This window comes from Aquila chrysaetos, chromosome 16 (assembly GCF_900496995.4).
Source record: "Aquila chrysaetos chrysaetos chromosome 16, bAquChr1.4, whole genome shotgun sequence".
Taxonomy (NCBI): Eukaryota; Metazoa; Chordata; class Aves; order Accipitriformes; family Accipitridae; genus Aquila; species Aquila chrysaetos.
The window spans coordinates 21,087,304-21,109,122 of NC_044019.1; the positions used below are offsets into that span (position 1 = coordinate 21,087,304).

The 21,819-nt window shown below is 37.9% G+C and overlaps 1 protein-coding gene across 3 annotated transcripts in view; it reads right to left on the bottom strand.

Moving 5' to 3' along the window:
* The window catches only part of HIPK3 (homeodomain interacting protein kinase 3), a 114,949-nt gene that overhangs the window by 79,521 nt on the left and 13,609 nt on the right, over positions 1-21,819 (bottom strand). For 2 of the 3 annotated variants that reach the window (XM_041129072.1, XM_041129074.1), the window contains exon 2: positions 7,579-7,712. In XM_041129072.1, the coding sequence (XP_040985006.1) occupies positions 7,579-7,582 (4 nt within the window). In that variant the 5' untranslated portion in view covers positions 7,583-7,712. Of the gene's footprint in view, positions 1-7,578; positions 7,713-12,441; positions 12,513-21,819 lie in introns of all 3 variants that reach the window. The other variant, XM_041129073.1, reaches the window with a different exon arrangement.

The window sequence follows — 21,819 nt, forward strand, 5'->3', positions numbered from 1 at the left end:
GGGGCCTGCGGGGCCGCGCCGCACCGAGGCCCCCGCTCCGGCGTTGCCCCGGCCCCGCGCCCACCCTGCGGGGCCCAGCCTGCGGGGCCCGCCCGCCCGCTCCGCCGCCCGGCCCGGCCCGGCCCGGCGCCTTCGGCGGCAGCGCCCCCGCCCGGCCCCGCCGTGCGACGCCCGCCGCAGCCGGGAGCCGCCCCGCGCCGCCGCCCTCCGCTGCCGCCCGCGGCGCTGCGAGGGCTCCCCTCTGCCGAGCGCTGCGAGCCCGCCGCCGCCCGGAGCCCTCTCTCGGCCCCGAAGCGCGGAAGCAAAACTTCCCCCCCGCTCGGACGAAACCGGGCGCCGGCGCCGCACGCAACGCCTGGCGCTTAGCCTGCCCTGCCGCACCGGTGAGGCGAGGCAGGCGTGTGGCCATCATCTCCCCTAGCAGCAGCTTAGCGGCGGAGCCGAGGCAGGACCCCCTGCCTCCGCGCCGCCGGCTGACGGTTCCCCGGGGAATCCGTGCGAGGACAACTGGAGATGCTCCTACCCCTAACTTTCCCTTGCCCCCCCGGTCTGCCACCACCGGGAGGAAGGCAACCTCGTGCTTTCTAAGAGCTCCCCGAGGAGCACCTGCAAAACCCCTAACAGTCCGCCAGTGACGGCAATCCTCATCATCAAACACCAAACGGTGAGCTCTTCTTCCCCACCTCATTAGCTGCCAACTCCCTTAACAGTCACAGATAAGTAAGGTGCGTGATGGGGAAACTGGCGTCAGGGAAAAGACCCGACTCTCAAGACCTGCAGCTTAGAAGATGACAACGTGAGAATGAACATGTGAACTCCATATTCGTTTAAATGAGTGCTCTTGCTTTACAAGATGAAGAGTCTCCCCTACCCAGCCCCAAAAAATAACTGTAAAGCACCAACCTTCTAGATCCGGTCTGCCATCTTTCCCTGACGAGCAGTCCCTGCCACATTAGCCAGGCACCGTCAAACGCACCACTTGCTACACAAGTAACAGGACGGAGCGAATGTAATGACTATTTTGTGCCCCACGTTACAGTTCAGCATTTTCCCTTGCTCAACTCTTGACAAAATAACAGGATACACCCTCAGTGACAACGTGCCCCTAATATTATACATAATTTAAATATTAGTGGTTGGTTGTAGGACTGGTCAACTTCTGCAAACAGCATTCTTGACCCTGAATAGTATTCAGCTGATGTGGGGCGAAAAAGGAATTACTGTTTGCCTGTAAAGTAGTTAGCCCCAAGATAAATCCTTGGCTACAGCTACAACTGGACATCACATGCTTCTCCACTTCTTGCCAAAAATAACCAACCATTTCTTTATTTACTTGCACAACTACATGTACTCTCCTATTTTTCTCTCACTACTTGTTCCAGTATTTTCAACGTGTGTCTGCTTGATTTTAACCTTTATTTAGGTCCAATCCTTGTAATAAAGATTGTCAGGATGCTAAGTCAGAATTTGAATTAATTAATTGGAGAAGACCGACTTACTGTACGGAAGTACTAAAACCTAACATTGCAGTTACTACCGTAACACCACCAATACTCAGTCTTGTAAGTAATGAGACATATAATTTAGGGGTGGGGAAAAATAGGTGGCTGTCAATGTTAGTAAATTATAGCTCTCTCACATCTTTTGCTTACTAATTTTATAAATATTAATCAAGCTTCTCTTCACACATCTAAAAAATAATGTCCTACAGAATTATTCATATACACATTTTATTAACATATAATCTATTTTAGAAGACGTTAAATGTTGATAAATATTCTTGATTACTTGACCACACAAACTCTAAAATGACTTAACAAAATAAAGCATTAAGTATATGCTGATTCAATCTCTTTCATCTGCAAACTTAAATTGGCATACATGTCACTCCAAATTAAACACTTGTGATCTACTGAAAAAAAAAAAAAAAAGCCTCCTGCTCAGCTACTAACTAGTCTCAACATATTTTTTACAGCTATTTTTTAGGAACTGTTTTTAGCAATTTTCTTATTTTCCACCATGCAACTTCTTATAGTTTTATAACCAAAATGATCCAAATATGGTTATAAACTTGAATGATACTGATCCTCTAAAAATAGACAAAATTATGAATCCAATGCTCTCCTGATGTATTTGTACAATCTCCACCAACTTTCAGAAACAGGTTTTAATTTAGGTTTAGAAAAGAAGGGGGTGATTTGGGGGTGATTATCCTCTCTCGTTATACTGGTCTCTCTCTGGAGTTTTGAGCTGGTCATGTTTGCTAAATAACAGAGCCTCCCAAAACATCTCACCACTGTCAGTTTTGTCCTCATGTTCCAGTTTTTGCTAATCAGATCAAGCTAGACTTCCACTCAACCTGCAATGGCAGTATCACCAGCATGTAATCAAACTCTCAAATCTCTTCGAAACTCCTTCAGCTGCTTTGTGGAGCATAGCATCTCTCTGAAGATCCATTATTTGTCCTTAACTTGGGAGCTGTTTCAATTAAAGGCTTCCTTGCGTTCAGTGCAAATTTCATCATACTTTGGACTAAAGGGCCTAAACGGCATGAAAGGTCTGGCTAGTGCCAACGCAAGCTGAAGCGCTGAACCTCCTCCATCAGTCAACTTCTCGTAAGGCTTACTTTGGCCACAGAGTTTTTAACTACCCACAACATGTGGTAAGTCTACCTAAGATATATCAGTGAGTGTTAAACGCTCTGATGAACATTTCTATCAGAGGTTTAATACAACTGCGTCTGAGAAGCCCTTGCATGATTTTTTTTTTGTCATCTGAAAAACAGGAAACACTTCCTCGTTCTATTTTCTCTTGGCAGGCACATTTGTGCTGGTAGGTGACTGAGGGGTTAATACGGAAACTCCTGTTACACCTAAGTAATGTGGACTACTGATACCATTTGGAGGGGAGTGTTTTGTTTCAAAGTACTTAAGTAACTCAGTGGAGGGAGGCCCATGTCATTTAGATTCATTTATAAACTTCAGCATTGAAACACACACCTCCATAGGCTCTTTGTTCCTACTTGTTCCTATAACTTTGCAGAGGATAAGCAGTAGTTAGGTGTGAGTGCTCAGAGTGGAAAGAAGAAACACAAGTTACAGAAGAAGGTATTTCCAATAGATGTAATCTATTATGCAGCAAATGAGATGATCTGAGGACAAACGCAGGCTAGAAGCATTTGGCACACCTACCAATGACATTTTGTGCTATTTTTGTTATCAAAATCCCAAGCGTAGACACAGACAGAAAGTGCTTTGGCTAGAACAATTTGTTTTACTCATCAAACTGCTATAAGCTGTATCATCAAAACACTTTTTACGGCCAGTATGAGTTGTTTATATCAGCTTATGAGTTGTTTATATCAGCTGGACTCTTAATTCTTGAACGAACTTGACTCCTGAACAAGGCTGTGCTATTAGAGCTGCCCAGAGGAGCAAAGCCACAAAGATAAGGATGGGAGAAGGCAAGACCATGGGGCTGTAATTCCATCCACCAGGCCCTTCACTGAGTCGCTAATAGCATAGGGTGCAATTGCATGAAACAGCAAGCCACACTCAAAGTTCATCACTGTGAAAAGGGAGAGAACTGGTCTCTCTCAATTTTTGATCTGCTCTCCACACATCCAGTTAAATTCTCCCAGTGCTGGCATTGAACCTCCCATTTAGCAGATTCAGCTTGCCCAGCAAAAAAGGGGTTTTCTTGGGTGAGTTGCATCAGCTCAGGAAAACACTCAAGGAATGTCAGAGGTAGCACAAAGAGGAAGGCAGGGTTTTTCCTTGTCAGCTAGTAGGTAGGGCTGCACAGACTTCAGTTTAGTTTTCTGGGTAGAAATTACGAAATCCAAACAACCCAGAAGCATGTTGGCTGGCAACGCATTGTTGTGACCACTGAAGGTATCCAGGCTGTAGTGACCTAACCTGAAGAGTACAAGCAGCAAGTACAGATCAACAAAAGGAGGGTGGAACAGGGGAAGGTTCCACTTCAATTTTCATTTTTTTTAAACTTTCAGGCCATAGTCTTTAGTCTTTCCCACAGTATTTAGCAATATCTGTTAAGCAGGGAATTAATTCGTGGTAGGATTTCAAATTATAGTATTACTTTTCTGTTTTTCACATTGGCTGAAATTTTTTATGGTTACAATATTTATTCTCCCAAAACAGAGCTAAGACTGGACAAAGTCAACTTTTTTTTATCCTTGCATTCCTTATGTAAAGTTGTTTTTTTTTTTTAAACTGATGTAACTGTCACTGGAGTATGACTTGTATTATGAGAAACAACCATTCAATGTGATGCATTTGGATTAAAACTTTTCAAGATCCAAATTCCTGCTGACACCTGTAAAGGGATCAGAGTTAAACTGATAAAAAGTGCTTTTTTAAAACATAAAAATTTAAATTTACACTTTCCACTGATTATCATCCTATTCAAATAAAAATAGTTCAAAGATCCCCAGATCCCCTCCCCATAGATTTGTTTGCTAGACATATCCAAAATCCAACCTTCTGTCGCTGGGCATAAATGGAAAATAACTTTCAAATTTAAAGCAAACATACACTTTGCTCTTTTTGCAACAACTGGAAGGTCAGTTGAGAAGATCTGTATTTCCTCAGTTAAAAAACTCACACAGGTTTCCCTATGTAGTTTACATTATTTAAGCCATTTGCAAAAATAAGCACAGATATTCAAACTAATTTCAGCTTTTATTTCCACTTCATTTTTTTGCATCAGAATACTACTTTCTTTACTGAAACAGCTTTAATACAGGACTAAAAATAAAGGGGGAGGGGGAGGCATTTTGTTTATTGCTTGCTGTTTAACTTGCAAGTTAAACAGCCTGGCTGCTCCACAAGCTGCAAAGGACAGAAGACACCTTCCATGAGCTAGTGGTGGTTTCTGGGGCTTTGTGCAAGGGGCACGCTCATGCTGATGTTCATTTCATGAAGACATCACTGTTCCTTGTGGACCTCCTAAGGTATGCATGAGGAGCGATCAACTTCTGTGGCTCTTCCGAAGAAGGAAACCTGACTGAAAATGTTCTTCCGCTTGCCTGTCTTTCTGCTTGTTTCTTTCTCAGCACTTAAAACCCAGTTCTAAGGAACCTCACGCACCATCCTGACATAGCTATTTCAAGTTCTACCAAGTGTTAATGGTGACTCTTAGGAAATTAATTTGTCTTGCATACAAAGTTAATGACAGGGTGACTAAAATTGTAAGTCTTAGGAAATGTAGAAGACATCTTTAAAATCTTCTTGGTTATCATGTAGATAAAAACTGGCTGACTTGAGATGAACTGCCTCTTCTCACTTTGTAATGAATGCTTTCCTTAAGAAAAATAATGAACAGCCAATTTTGCACAAGGACTTAGAGCTTTCTGAAAAAACTGCAAGTGATCACCAAAGAAAAAAACAGCCTTGAAAGAATTGTTAGGTTATGTTTCTTCACTGAAAAATTAAAACAAACTGCAGGAAACCTCTAAAGTTTCCTCCGATGAAACCCAACAGAAGCAGATTTGAAGAGTTGGTGCTGAGGACTTGCTATCCATACTAAATGAACACTAACATCCACTGATGGTTAGACCACATCTTCTGGTTTAGTTTCACCCAAAAAGAGCAAAGTTTGCTCATTCCAAGGTTGCTCTGCGATGGAACCAAAGCATGGTAAATTAGGATTCACAAGAGGATCTCTTCAGAAATGCACACCTCATCTGAACTAAAACACTAATCACGTTATTTTTCACATCACAGGAAGGTGGTATGACTACTCTACAGAAGAGTGACATTTATGTAACGAGCAGTAGAAAAAATAGAGAAGTGGAAAAATATCAAGGGTTTATCTTGAAATTACATAAATAATTACTACTTCAATCTAGGATTTGCAGAACTTTTTTTTTTTTTAAATAATTGTTTGTTTTCAACCTTATTGTTCTTTTAAGTGCCACAGTTGTTGAAACAACCAACTGGGACAACTATATTTAAAAAAAATGGCACCCTGCCAATTGTCACAGATGATTTTGTTCAGGGATACTGTGAAATGCTTATTTCTCTGCTTGTGCTCATATTACATCAATAGGTGTAGATCTGACAGATGCTTCAGCGCTGTGTCTTAAACTATGCTAAGTTCTTGTTCATAGTTACAAAGGACCATAAAGAATTAGAGTAATGCAATATTCTAAAGGGTAGTTTAAACGTCATTACTGGATCATGGATATTTAATATTCACATTTTTCTTCTCTCTCTCCAACAGGAAAATAATTTTAAGTGATTGTTAGGATTAACAAATGTTAAATGTGTAAAAAAATCTGGTATGTTTTTATTTTTGAGGCACTTGGCAAGGACAAATAATATATTTTACAATATCAGAATACTCCACAACAAAACTGTGAGAATCTGATATAATCTGAGAAAGATAACATCCAAGGCGAGCAATGAAAAATAAGAATTACAACACAGAATCACACTGACAAATTTAAAAAAAATATATGCAGCTTTAAAATTGCTGGCATTAAAGTCTACACTAAATTTTGGAGCCAAGTAGTAGAAATAATCCATTACCAAATTAATGAGATCAAAACATTGGAAAAAAGTATTTTCACTTAACGTAAAAAGTTAAAACCACATTGAAACAGTTTTTCTATGAAGGAGAAAAATGGCTTTTTTAAATAAAAAACTTAGACTAAAATTCAAATGATGAAATGCTAATTTGTAAAATCTTTAATAGAAAATATTGTATTTTTTACTCTTGTTTTGAAATGAGCATCATTTCTGCACCCTACACTTGGGAATATTCATAGGGTACAATCCACTAATATTACCAACCATTTCCTTTTTACAGTTGAGTAATCACTTCTTTTTTTAGTGACTGATACATTGCAAGATCAAGGGTTGCAGACAGATGAACACCATAAATGTTCCAGCTGACCTCACTTTCCAAAATGCATCATTCCTACAAATAAACGTCATTAAACATAAGTGGGCAGTCAAATTACAGAATTAAAACATAATCCTGCGTTACTGAAGTGAGTAGTTGCTTATTAGCAGGTCTACTGACTCCAGGAAAACTATTTACTTGAATAAAGATTTCTGGGGTTGTGCTTTTGGGACATACTCCAAAGCCTTTTAAAGTAAATAGTCTGATTAACTGACTCCTAGTTCAGGCTGGTGTTTCATCGTGGCAAAGAGAAGTTTTATCTTAAAGGAGAATATATCACTCTCCTCCACAAAACACAGCAGACAGGAGTGAAGCCTAGTTTAACTCTGGCAGGCACTGAATTGCATCCAAGCCTATTTTAGAATTAAATGGAAGAAGACCTCATTACCTGGGTCCCTCCAACCTCACTGTGAAAGCACTCGAGGACCGAGCCAGGGCTTTGCTAGCAGCAGCTAGAGTCCAACCACATTAAAACCAAAAAACAAACCAAACAAAAAAAACCCTTTTGTTGCACTGGTTCAAGGTCCTGTTACTAATCTGTGTGTGGCACAAATCCTTCCTGAGAAGCAGTTTTACCCGAGTCAATTTGCACATGGCTTGCAAATGTTCACCTACACCCTCCTTTAATAGTTTAATACATCAGGAACTTACCCATATGTTCTCCTACTTTTTAAAAGCAGATATCTTGAAGTCTTCCTTATTTTCCCCCCATGAGACGTCATTAATGAAATACCAGTTAAAAATATCTTCCAAAGATTTAAATTACCACATTAGAGACTCTCCTCCTAGAATGAACAACAGAAAAGGCACGTTTTAATTATGAGTTATGAAACCAGATCAAACCATTTTAAGGAAAAACATTTCCTTCTTTAGCAAAGAACATATTTTCCTATAAATGTGTTTATTCTGAGATACAAATATTCTAATGAAATTTTTCCAAATGTTAAAAACCTAACTTGTGCTTATTTTTTTCTTATTCTTCTGTTCCAAACCAGTAACAGTCCAAATCTGTTCCAAAGGAAAATGTGATGTTCAGCAGTAGTTTAATGAATTGTTTTGACCAAGTGAAATACACCATGTCCACTCCTAGTAATGAGACACTTGGCAGAAAGTATCACATCACAAGAACAATAGCAGCAGACCATCATTATAGTCCACAAAATACTGTAACCTCTGAGCAATCTCTCTTCAAACAATGGAGGGGAAGATAAGGTAACATTTCTACTTAGCTAACCGCATGTGCAGTTGGTGGTGGCGGTGCTTTAGCCTGTAACATTTTACGTTTATAAGCATTTTAATCATAGGAAAAGGTTTGTAAATATTTTCATTTGCCTTCTTTTTTTAACATACTGTTGTTAGCAAGACTTAAAGCTCATGTTATTTTCTGACTTAGATTACAAAGACTTTTAATCAAACAACAAATGTTTTAGTGTAAAATACACTAAAATATCACCACAGCATCAGTTTTTGAAGATGACATGTCTACCCATGTGACACTTTAATTAGATTTGGGGTGAAGGCAGGCAGGAAATATGTTTGGTTTTCTGGCTCTATCATCTTTTGACATAATTACCACTCTCTGTTATTGGAACAGGGAGTACAACCCTACACATACATGATCTCATGTTTTACAGAAGATGAGAGAGCAGAAGTGGAAAGGAAAATGGCAAATATCTATAAATAAAAACATGGTCATAGACGTCATGTCATGCTCAACACTAAAATGAATGGCAATGAGATACAACAGGTGAGAAAATTAAAGAACAGACACTGCAAAGCATCAAACATTATTGCTACACCAGGAAGACTGAGCCTTGCTAGATCATTATGAGATTTTACTGAACGTGTACATGCAAAAGTTTTAATGTTATCTTCAGAGTTTTACAACAACAATGAAATGATCTTGCTGCAGCTTCTCTTGGAGGGGATCACAAGTAATGGAAGAATTGCCATCAGGACACAGAGGCACAAGAAAAGGCCCACAGCATCAGCCTCAGATGCTATGTAAAACAGACTGAAGGTCTCAAGAAAACAGAAAATTGGACATCCTTCTACAAATATGTTATTTTTGTCAACACTGTACTTGTGACTTAGAAAACACCATTCTGACAGTTCTAATATGTGCACTGAACCTCAAGACCATTTTCGGATTTTTATTTTTTTTTTTTAATACAAACTGCATCTGTCTTAGAATAAGATAATGAACTGGCATGTGTTACATAAATAGTACATCTGCCAGGGATTAAAGTACTTCCATTTATACATGTTGTGCCATGTTTTAAAAAAGAAAAGGTGTATGGCTATTCTAGATAAATACAATATCATAAGTGTAAGTTAATTTATCCTTTTCCTACTTCAATGACAAAAAGCACCTTTGTAGACTTAATTATTTTTCTATATAGATTTTATAAAATAATTTTAAAAATTAAAAACAACAAAAAAAAACCCACCCAAATCTGAGAGTAGCTAGATCTTTTAATTAAAAATATGCTTTGTTACTCAATTGAATTCATTATTCAATTTCATAGATGTTAAACACTGTAATCTGTAGTTCTTATTCTGGATAATATTTCAATATGTGTTAAAAGTGCATCCTGTAAGGAAATATATCACCTATCACTCATGTTTCACAAAAATACCTACAAGCAGCTCAAGGTCATAGCTAAAAGGGCAAGTGTCAGGGCACAGACTGAAATACCCCAAAATTAAGACATGAAAAGGAACAGAAAAAAGCACTACTTAATCAACAGGTATGGATTTTTCAACTAACCTGTCTATAGAGTAAAAGCAACACCGTTTAATTCATTGAATGTGTTTTAAGGTATTTATTTTTGAGCTGCAAGTACCGTTTACATGTGTATAGCCAGTTTTGTATCTGGTTTTATTCACTTGTTTATCATTTATACTGAAGCAGAGATTACAAAACAGGGAAAGGACATGCAGATGCCTTGGGAAGCGGCATCCCAGATCGTGGAAACAGAGTCATTACTCGGAGAGAAATCTTGCAGGTTTCCCCACAGGACAGAGGTACCAGGCGGACGGAAGGTCTGTGTTCAGCACAGTCTCCATGGCAACAGCGGTGGGCATCGCACCCGGGGTACCACATCCTACTCTCCAGTCAACATGCAAAAAAGCGGTCCTGTTGTTAGTTTTGCTCTCCTCCCTACACCTCGTAGAGTTTCCTTTTATACCTCGTTTTCCTCTCTGTAGTTATTCATCACACAGTATGATTATCACCACCGCCAGCACTATTAGCCATTAATCATAATACATTCAGGAAGAGGCCAGGGGGATCAGCAGCATCAGGGCTGGGCATAAACTTTCTAACATCCCATTGTAGAAAGGAAGTTAACGGACAGTTATGCACAACACAAGCAATGCTGGCTAAATGAATTCCTGGTGCAAATCCATTACAGTCAGTAAAATTATTTCTAGGATGAATATGGCTCCAGATGCGTATTGATTACTGAAGAAAATTTGCACACTGAATATTTTATTTATCAAGTTTCTTATGTATACAGCTATTAAGATCAATGCTGGAATAATAGTAAAAGTTCCATTTTCATTCAAATATCTCCTGGTGCTTTGTGTGTTATAACTACTACAGAAAACTCAATCAAAATCACATTATGTTTAAATAAAATTACTAATTAACAGGAGTTAGTGGAAATACACAGAATATTAGTATTAATTTTAATAGACATAGAGACAGTAATATTAGCAGAATAGTCCAAATTCTGGACCAGATTTTCATCATCAGGAGTCACCTAAAATATAAAACAAAATTAGGGCTTCTGAATTAAACCTTACAGAGCTTGCTATCTAAGTATCAGACAAGAGACAACAGATGGATTCAGATAGAAAAAGGGGGTATACAAGGAAAAAGGAGACAATGTTGGCCAGCACTGTGGGCAGAGTCATATCAGTGCACCAGCTGCCCGCCTGCCTCAGGAGTCCTTATTTCCTGAAGGAAGAAAGTTTGCCAGTGCCAGTGGTATTCATTATTGTAGGGCGGCCAACATTTTTCCCTCTCTCGAAAGACAAAAATGTGTATACCATGTAAAGCCCAAGAAATATAACACCAGTCTCACTGAAATCTTCAGAAAGTACATCACTGACATGGGTGGGATCAAGATTTTACTCAGTATTTTCCCATTTCTTCAACCGCTGATTACATGTGTATCAACATACCCTCAAAAGCCAGTACTTGGGAGATCAAAATTTACTGAGAAAAGTATAACAAAACCCCAGCAAACCTGGATTGTTAGTGTGGTTCCATTCATCATTACATGCCATAAAGACACAGAAATCAGCTTTTTATAGCCTGGCATGATGACAGCTATTTACTTGTGAATTTAAAAGCAGTATAAATATTTTTGTTTTAATACATGAAATGTAACTATCAGTCATCAAACATTCTTCACCATTTAAATGCATTTCTTTAGCAGATGCAAATTCCTGTATTATACTAGAAACTAATAACTGTTTCACAGCAGGGTATGAGTAGCTCTTCATTCATTTTTTATTAAATAGTTGTATCTATTACATGTGTGAACGATCGCTTTAGCTGCTTATATGAGGCTTTTAAGCCAGAATAGCAGTCCACTCAGCAGATGATACTGAAAAGCACTAGTTTAGTTCAATAACTACTTCTTTAACTTTCTCACGTTTCATTTTCAAGCTCAAAATATTATCTTTATTTAAAAATACAGTAGAAAATTGCCTAGTTATCTAGTTCTTTAACAGCGTATTTCTTAGTATCTAAGGCACTTAAAACTAATTTAATCAGTGCACTAAGTGTGCTTAAAAATGAGCTGGTTAACACGTCCCTTAACTGATTTGCTTTATATACCTAAGAAAAAAAAATCAGCTCCTAGCTGTAATTCTGATCAGTGATGGAGTATCTTGATTGCAGCAACCTGGTCATTTATCCTGTTCACCTTTCATTTCAGTAAGTGTGTCTTTCAACAGTAGCCTCAGAAATGCCTTCTGGTCTAGCAGACTCAATTCTGTCATTTCTAGCATCATTTGCATTTACATTATTTACAATGATTTTACATTGCCTTTTGTACCTTATTACCCTCACTAAGTGACTATGGAATCAAACTCACTTATTAAAACATCTTTGGCAAAGCTCCTTTCTGAATAATACTTTTCATTTAGTTTCTTTTCAGCAGATAAGCTTGATGTTTATTAGACAAACAATAGTGAAGTTGTGAGGCTTCCAAAGTGATTTATTTTTGAGACCTCTTTCTAACCTTTTAATTTAAATCTTAATTTGGAATTAGTTTAACATGAGAAAGTGAAATCTATTTTTCACTCTAATCCTAAATCAATATTAGCTCAGAGAATTATTTTATCTGAGCTAGAGAGCATATATTTTACCATTAAATGTAAGCTGTGGCAGTAAATGTATCTAATGCTGCTTAAAAATAATCAATTTCAGTCCATAGAAAACTCACAACTTCCTATTTCCATAAATCACAGTGAGAAGTCCACCCCCCCCCCCGACACCTTAAAATAATTTCGTCTCTCTGTAGTCCTTCTTTGCATATTGGTCTCGCTTAGTTGATGCTAATGGGTACCTAGAAATGAGGTAGTTAACACATCCCCTAAAATGTTTGCTTTCACATCTGTAGAAAGATTCTTCCACCTAAGACATATCAAAACAGCCCTCAGAAGTAATTGAGCTAAAGTATATTGGAAGAAAAACATGATTTAAATGCAACAGTTTGATTACATTGCAACATGTTGACATTATTTATTACAAATATCTACAAAATCACTACACTTTCATGAATCCTTCCAATTTAGTTGAATTGGTCTTTCTTAGTAGAAAACCAGGTTTAATCAGTATTTACCAGAAAAGAATGGTAAATATTGCAAAACTTGCTGAACCTAATCTAGGTGCTAATTGAAATAAACTCTCCAAATATTTTACTGTATAAGAGAACCTTACAAATATAATCCCATCCCTGGCATTGGGAATGTGCAAGTATTGCAAACTTTGTGGTTTGGTTTATGGGTTTGTTTTAAAAAAATATAAATAAATAAATAAGCTGTTTCCTCTTCCATTGATAGTCACTCCCCTATTATTGAAGCTGTTGAAATGAGTTTGTCTCATGAGGCCAACTGGTACATCCCATCCCACAGCAGGGAGTGCTTACTGACAATGCCTCAATATCAGTTTCTGACCAAGCCGTGGCTCAGGAAAACCATGGTTGCTGCCCATCATATATTCATCATGTTGCTCAGTTATCTGAAAAGCTTCTTAGGAGGCTGTGAATGACAACCACTGACAGTGGATGTGGGGAGCTGCACCCCACCATCATCCAGAAGACAGACAGAAAGGGAAGACACTCATGCCACAGAGCTTAAGCTCATGTTTCTCTTCCTAGCGGCAAGCTGGTGGGTAGTAATTGTACCATTTTGCCAAAGACTTTTCAATGTTTTTCAAACTGTCCCCTTCAGTCGTGGAATGAGAGGCATATGGTGACAGATTTTGCAGTCACCTGCAGAATCTCCTCTCACTGATGCAGTTTCAGTGCAGAGCTAAACCACTTATGGATGTGTCCACAGTAGCTGTGGTGTTGCTTTATGTCCCTGATGGTCCAGCAACACAGCAGGACTGAAAACCAGCCAAGGAATCAAAGCGAAACAATGGAAAAATTGTGCCATTTTTTCCCCATCACAAAGCTTTATAGTAAATTCACTTTCCAGTTAAGGGAAATCATAGTGCTCTGTAGTGGCCTGTCAGGAACTACAAAATCAGCCAACTATCAGCAAAGTTTTGATTTTCTTTGAATGAGATGATATTAAACTTTACAGTTAGCTCAGTCAACACTGTAGAAATTCAAATTTAATCACATTTAATAATTTTTTATCCTATATTAAGAACACACTTTTCCTGGGCTGCATGTTTATTTTTCCATTTCCAGAGCTCTCCCTCCCACACACTCAAAGGTTAAGACCCTTCCCTTTCTCCTTGTGTGCCATAGTTCTGACCGACTCTGGGAACTGAGGTTTCCACAGCGCAGTTTTGTGCCACTGCCATCACAGCCTCCAACACAGAGGTGTGCCAGGGCACGTGCTGTACTCCAAGCCTGCGTAGCTGCTGGAATGGTCCCCGAGGGGGTTGTCAGACAGAAGCAAACTGGAATAGTTTTCCTCTTTCACAGACACCAACTCGGCTCCTGCTTTAGTTTTAGGAATGGGAAGGCTGTAAAGGTACCACTTAATGATCTGCATTCCCCACTTTTCTCTTCCAACTAGCATTCTGGTTTGTCTTTTCCTGCAGGTTTTAGAAACAACTACGATATTCAATTGATTTCCTATTAAAGGGCATTGCATTCTCAGAGTTAAATTTCTATTATAATTAAGTTTTATTTTGGTTTGGTCTGGGGACATGACAGCGGCTAACCCAATTTGCTTTTATAGATCATATTAGATGAATCATAGATGAAGATGATAAGTTTCCTAGGTCATTCAAGGTGAAATATAATTTCAGATGTAATACCTTCTTATAGAAGAAACAATACTTAGATGACTTGAATATTTGCAATAAATTCTAACTAACTGCACTGCAGAAGGAATAGTGAAAACAGAGACACTGTTCTTCCAGATCTTGTGCTACATGTATCATATCAAATAGGAAGCTTTGCCCTGACATGTACGAAGCATTGTATAACAGTATGAAATCCCAGCACTGATGAAACTCTGATTACCACCCACTGAAATGCCCAATTCCTCCCATGCCTTTTTGCATATTTTTCCCCTCTAGTTGGCTGAGCCACCTAGCTATAGTCCTGAAGTGTCTGTTAGTTTCTGTCTCTTACTTATTTCTACTAAGAATTTTTTCTCCTCTGTTTTTCCTTTCTTATTCCTGAAGAATAGCATATTCTCTAGTAAAAAAAAAAAAAAAGTTTGAGACAAGGTACACTAATTAGTGAAATGACTTCAACATACGTACTTTAAATTTTTCAAGTTTACGCTATACATTATGAAAAAAAATCTAGAGTAGATCAACTGTCTAAGTTATTTTGTACTGATGGTACTACAAAAACTCATTTCACAGAAATAAAATCACAGTTTTGCAATGTAATGAAAAAGAAGAAAAAAATTAAAGCTTGGCCAGAAATATCAACAACATATGCTTTTTATGAAGAGCATGCTGCAGGAACCATCTCATCTCCATGAACAAGCATTTACTCATCCTTGGTAGCAGATATGCCTACTTGTCCTGTAACTTAACATTGAAGGCCAAATTAAAAACAGATAATACATCATTTGCTGAACAAAACAGAAATTATCCATATAAAAAGTTTATTATTAAAAAGACTCTTAAGAGAATGCCAATATTGATTTGAATTGACTCCAGATGTTACTCTGCTTATTATTTGGAAGGTTGTAAGTTAATTCAGTGGCACTTCACTTTGACACAAAAAAGGTAGGATGCAAAACTGAAACCAGAGTAATAAACTTTGACAGAAAGAAGACATTAATAGGAGCAACCAATGACAAAATAAACTGTAGATCTAAGCAATGGCTAATCAAACCTAAGAGGATTTACCTAATTAATCCTGTGTTGCACAGCTATCCAGATTGCTTTTCCAATCCATATTGTAACTACTCATTACTTACCCTTAGCTTTCTAGAAACAAGTGACATTATCACGTAACAAGCTAAACAGTATTACCTATTTTTGAACTGGTTTACTGTACTACTGTGTAAGCAGTTGGCTAATGCACTGCAAAAATAGTTCCAGAGGTCCAAACTGTTTGGAATTAGTTTCGTTTTTAAATCACAAACCAAATGGCAACAGTAAACATTAATTATTTGGAGAGCAACATTTGCCTTTAGAAGGGAACCTCTTTTTTAAAAGAAATTGAGGAAAAAGAACTTTATGTCTGCATGCTTCATGTTTGGTTTTGAGTTCATCAAAGAAAACGTACAGGCTAACAAGAAGTGTATTGTCAAAGAAACCCAAATGGTTACAGTTTAAAGGCTACTCTAATTGATAAATTTAAAATATCTGACAAAGAAGCTTCAGAATGTGGCAGGTGTGTGTCATGTATAGTTTTACTGTCTAAGTAAAGCAAACATATGAAGAGATTAAAAAAATAGATTAAGTGTTTTATAAGCTACTGCTAGCCTACACTAGCCAGCTGAAGGCTTTAAATAATTTAATCCCTTCAGCAACTGCCAGTCCCAACTGCAATACTGAAACAAGGTCTGAATTCAGTTTGAAACCAAACAGGTGCAGTCTAATACTGCTTCCTTAATTCAGCTACTGATCTATGTTTATGCTTGTAGAGGACAGCATATTCTTAAATTCACCATGGCATTAATTAAATTAGTCTAAGTGCCTCTTGTTTTATCCCATCTTCTACTATCAAATTTACCTCAGACAGTACTCTGTTTCTTTCCCCTCCCCTCTAGAAATGCTCTTCGCGTCAGATGGAAGACAAAGAGTTCTCAAAAAGCTTTTAAAATAGATTTTTCTTTATATAGAACTTATATAAAAATACAAAATAAACCATGGAAACTGACCAATACAAAACATTTAATACTAATTTTATTAGCTTGAATTTTAATATTTGGAAGTGGAAGGAGGTATACAAAGTTAATGGCAAGCAAAGTCTCTAACGGCATATCACCACTTATACTTGGTCTTTTCTTTGGATAATCCAGGCAATTTAAGTTGCATCTCATACAAATAAGCTATTTCTCATTTTTATGTGCTAATTATTTTTACCAACATTTGCTAGTAGCACAAGCCAATGCATATAGCCAAAAGTAATAATTCAGAAAAAAAAGGTCAAAGTAAAAAAGCAGCACTACTATGAAGCTTCTACCAACAGTAACAGGGATGGGGGTTTTCCCCCTTTTTCAAGTCAGGGACAATTAAACAAAGCACAGGGAAACGCTGCTTAGTATCTTACTTCCCAGAGAAGTTTAAAGGCTAACCTGTATTTTTCTCCAATCACAGGACAAGAGAAGAAGAAACTTCCCATCACCTTACTTTTTTCACTCTGCCAATTGAGCTGGAAGATGAGACAATTCAAGGCACGACTTCCTTTCCCTTTCTTGCAGCCTGGGGCATGCTCATACTTGGGATGCATAGGGAGAGTTTTCTCTCTCAAGCAATTAAGCACCATGTTTGGCATATGCAAATGAGAGGATAGCATTACCTTTTAATGCAACCTTAATTCAAAATTTTTGCATGCTAAAGTAGTAAGGCACTGGAGTAATGAAGCTAGCTCAGATAGCAGATCATAATTCAATGTCATTCAATCAATCAATCCTATAATATACCATGCAAGCAACATGCAGGCTTATGAAAATGAAAACAGATTAAATGTACACTAAACCAAAATATTTTCTTAAATCCCAAGCTGCTTAAGATATTAATACCTAGCTAAAAAATGCAAAGATTGTCATCCATAAAAAAATGTCTTGTGACTACAACAAAAAGTGAACTCTGATGCACCAGCACAGATTTGAATTTCCAATACTATCAGCACATGGATGAACAATACTCTTAAGTATATTAAAAGTATCTTTGAAATCAGGTAGAACACAATTATTTCCACAGTTTTATATATACAAAATGCAACTTCTAATTATTAACCAGCAACTATTCGTTTGATTAAGTGAAGTAATACAGGCACCGTCCATTCTCTATTTTAAAACTGAATGTATTGAATTGTACATTTTTTTCATAATTCATCTTAATGTTGATGTAATATAGTTTTATTAACATTTGCAGTGTGTTCTTTAATCACACTTGTACTTCAAAGCACTAAATGAATGAATTTTTGGAGCACAGAGCAACCCAAAGTGAATTCAGAGCCAGTGATATGGCTCTACCACTTAGTTTATACAAACCTGAAATTTAAAATTCAGGTTCAAAACCATCTATTCCAGGATTATGACTTTTGAAAGGAAAAGTTGGGAGGGGAAGAAAATTTACAAAAGACATATTGTAGGAAGGCTCACTCAGTGATAATATCTCTATTCTATTAACAAAGCCTACTTTTAATTTGGAAACCCCTATATATCAAATAACTTACAATATTTAGGGTATACAATTTTATTCCTGTAAAAATGTATTTACATGAACAATTTTTAGTCACCTGAATAATCACTGCCTAAAAATTCCCAGTGTAATCTTCTGGGATTAAGAGTTTGCAGAATCAGACCAAAAAACCCAACCCAAAAAACCATGGCATTGCAGTGGTTAAAAACTATACTACTCCATGGAGTTTGGGGGATAAATTAGTGCTTTTATGAAGACACTCACTCCCAGAGATATCCAGTATGAGAAAGTGTGTGAAAGCTACAATGATATAGACCTAGAAACTAAAGCAGTTAGCCAGACATCCAAAAGATCTCAAAATAATAATAAATAGTAGGTTAGTTTAAATTCCAGTCTTTGTGTTTTTAAAGTTCACTTCTTTCTTCTCTTTTCTAAAAGAGTTGCTAAAAAACCCAGTGAAACTAAACTTACAATGTATTTTTCAAGAACAGCAAGATTTAGAAAAAAAACCAAACCAGCTGCTGTGAAACTTTGAAGAGAGCCTTAAGACTTGTCACTTTTGATCAGAAGGCATTGCAACCTTTCCCTTCTGTGTCTTGTAGAGATTTAAATTGGAGATACAGTCATCTTGGTCCTATTGCCCACCCCCCTTCTGGCAACATTTGTCCCCAGATGTACACACATAGCAGGAGAAATTAATACACTTTTTCTTGCCTACTTGTTGTACAGAGGGTACACAATGCTCCTGGTAGCTCTTATACCATCTGATGCCCAAAAGCCAGCAAGCGTGACCTCTCATCGAAAGCAGCGTTCCAAATCCATTTTTTCTTTCTGTTAAGCTACATCTGCAAATTGGCAAAAAATGTTTGCCTTTGTACAGCATCTTTTTTTCAAAGCCTGCAAATAATGTTTCAAACAAACACTCATGTATTTTAGTAGACAGAATTTGGCTGAGAAGCACAGTGTAGAGAAATCCAGCCCTGCCCTGCTTGTGCCAATGTGAACTTGATCACTAGTTCTTTGAAGTGAATAGTGAAGTCTCAAGTGTCCACTATACCTCTGTAAAAAGAGTACTTATTATACAGGTTAATTAATAGCCTTGTTTTATGGATACTGGAAATAAGAGTAGTACCTCACTTCCTATTCTGTTTGGGTTCCATCCTATGCCCAGTCACCTCAGCATGACAGTCTTCATCTAGTCAAGTAAATGATAGGACTAACGTTTGTCACCTGCAGTTTCTTTTTCCACCCCCTCCAGAGGAGGAAAAGTTAACCTTAAAATAATTCCTCTTGCACTTGAGAGAGCAAGTGGTTAGCTTTGTGTTAGTTCTTCGTTACTGTGAGAATTAATTCCACTGGCAAGCAGCAGCCCCCCTGTTGTCAAGTGACTGTAAGTGATACATAGTAAGTGATACACAGAATGTAAGTAGTGGTCTACAACCAGAACTGCGCTACTGCAACGAAAGGTATTACACCAAAGATTAACCTAAGCTGTGCAACTTTGCATATTAGCATGGCTCTGGAGCCTGTAACTCCTAGTCACCATTAATAGATGTATGATGCAGTAAACCCAGGATGTGTATTTGCTCATTAGACTTTCTTCAGGAATGAAGTATCATTGATTATATGAGCTAACCCTCCCCACAAAAACCTTTACAGTTTCCTCTCACCATGACACAGCTCACCAGATAGCTACTACACATATAATTTTCAGCAGCTGACTAGTATAACACCCACTCTATATGAACACGTGTGACCATTCTGAATCCCTCCTGAGAACCATGACATAGTGGCCACATGGCTTCTGTGAGTGCTCTGCTCTCAGTCCAGCCAAGCCCACCTACAATGCAGCAAGCAGCAAAACCCTGCTAAGAAACTAGCACAGAAAAAGGATTTTTCTGAAAGAAGTCTTGGTCACTTGCGAAGTGTGGCAGAGTAAGGAAAACTTCAAATACTGAAAATGTAATTTCATAGGTATCCTTACTATTATTAGTACTTAGGACTATCATTCCCCCCCCCTCAGTTTTCCCTCAAGCTCATTTTCTAATTTTTCCTCTTCAGCATTTGTACTTAATTCTATTTCAAGTTGTGTTTGTAGGGTTTTAATTATCTTCTATTTTGGGGCAGTAAAAGATTCTGAATCATCCCACCTTCTGGGAGATTAGTAAATCCAGTGATTACCAACAAAAACGCTGCTGTATTCCTATTATCCATGTTAATTATTCAATTAAAAAATATGCTGGAGCCATCAGCAGGACACTTCCATTTCACGGTTGAATAGAAGAAAAAAAAGTCTTTCAAAATTGCTCTAAAGCAATTATTTTAAAACTTGTTTCTCAGAGCTAATCTTTCTCCTGTACCTACAGGCTGGTACAATAAAATCTGTGCATGGAGGTCAATGGATGTAGCAGCCCATGCAGAAATCATTCAGTACAGAGGCTTGTCTTGGACACCCCACTAAGATAAAGCCCTCATTCATACTCATTTTTTTTCTTTCTGCATGTGTTTTGAGTAGAATACATTTTGTTTCTGCCTAACCTTTTTAGACACAAGGATGCTGCCACATGTTAGTATCCTGACAGTCTGCTGGTTTCAGTATTTTGAACATACATTTATGATCATGACAAGAATTTTTAGCCTAATCAAGCTTAGGACCATCAGTAATTCAGAGTCTTTAGAGTGATTTCTCCTCTTTGTAGCACTTCTGTGCCTCAACCTTTATTTTTCTTCCATTTTTTAATCTTGATTTTGCATTTGGAGTGCCTATATGCCATCTTATTGTATGGCTACAGTCTGATACACGTTGACTGACTAAGCTGGCGAAGAAACCAAGCAGCAGGTGGAAGAGTAGCCTGGGTTGGAGGCCTTTCCTAACAGGCATTTACACTACAGCTAAAACACTCACTGAAATATGCTTCCTCCCAGGTCTTTCAAGCTGGTCTTAATTTAATACATGCCCTCATACATCATCACCATGGCAAATTAAGCTACTCCAAAACTCCTCCAAATCCTACTAACAAAAACCTGGGTGCATTTCAAAGGAACCTTTCATTTCTGGGATCCGTTTGTGGCACCCGTGGAACAAGTATTAGGCAACACACAGTAGTTTGCCAAAACAAGTAATTTTGAAATTAGCTAACCCAACAAGCACCACTACGTGAAGTTCTCACATTACCTGTCTGAGGCTGCCATTATCAGAACATTTAGCAACTATAAAGATGCTCTATAACACAGGATTTGAGCAGAAAATACACCTGGAGGTATACCTGTATTAGGCAACAACTTACAACACTTGCCTGCCTTTTATACTTTCAGAAGGATTTTCAAGAGGACTTTTAAATGGAAGCCACCATAGAACAGTGTCTACACATACCCTGCCTCAAGGAAGGATAGGAGCAAATAGGTTTTTCCAAGAGGTGGCATATGCAGGAAGCCTGTCAGTGCCTTGTAATTCCAGTTACAGTCTCTGCCCATCCTACCAGCAAGAGCAACATGGATGCTAACATACAAAATGGGCTCTGGGGAACAGAGCAGAGAAATGGTAGTCAGCTGTACATGATGCAAATGAATGGGTCAGGGATTACTGTTGAAGGGGCCCGTCTTACATATTTGTATACATATTTTTATACATACATATATAAATATACACACATGCTTTAAAATATGAAACAAGGATGAATATATAAACTTCAGACTTTCTATTTTCAGGTGCATTAACATCTGCTGTACAGACACAAAAAGCCAAAAAGGTTAGACAAACAACTATATGCAACTTATGACTTAATATGAGAGAACTGTGTCTGCTCCCTGTCTCTAGGGACTGTTCTTTCATTTGGGGCTAACTGAAAAGGTTT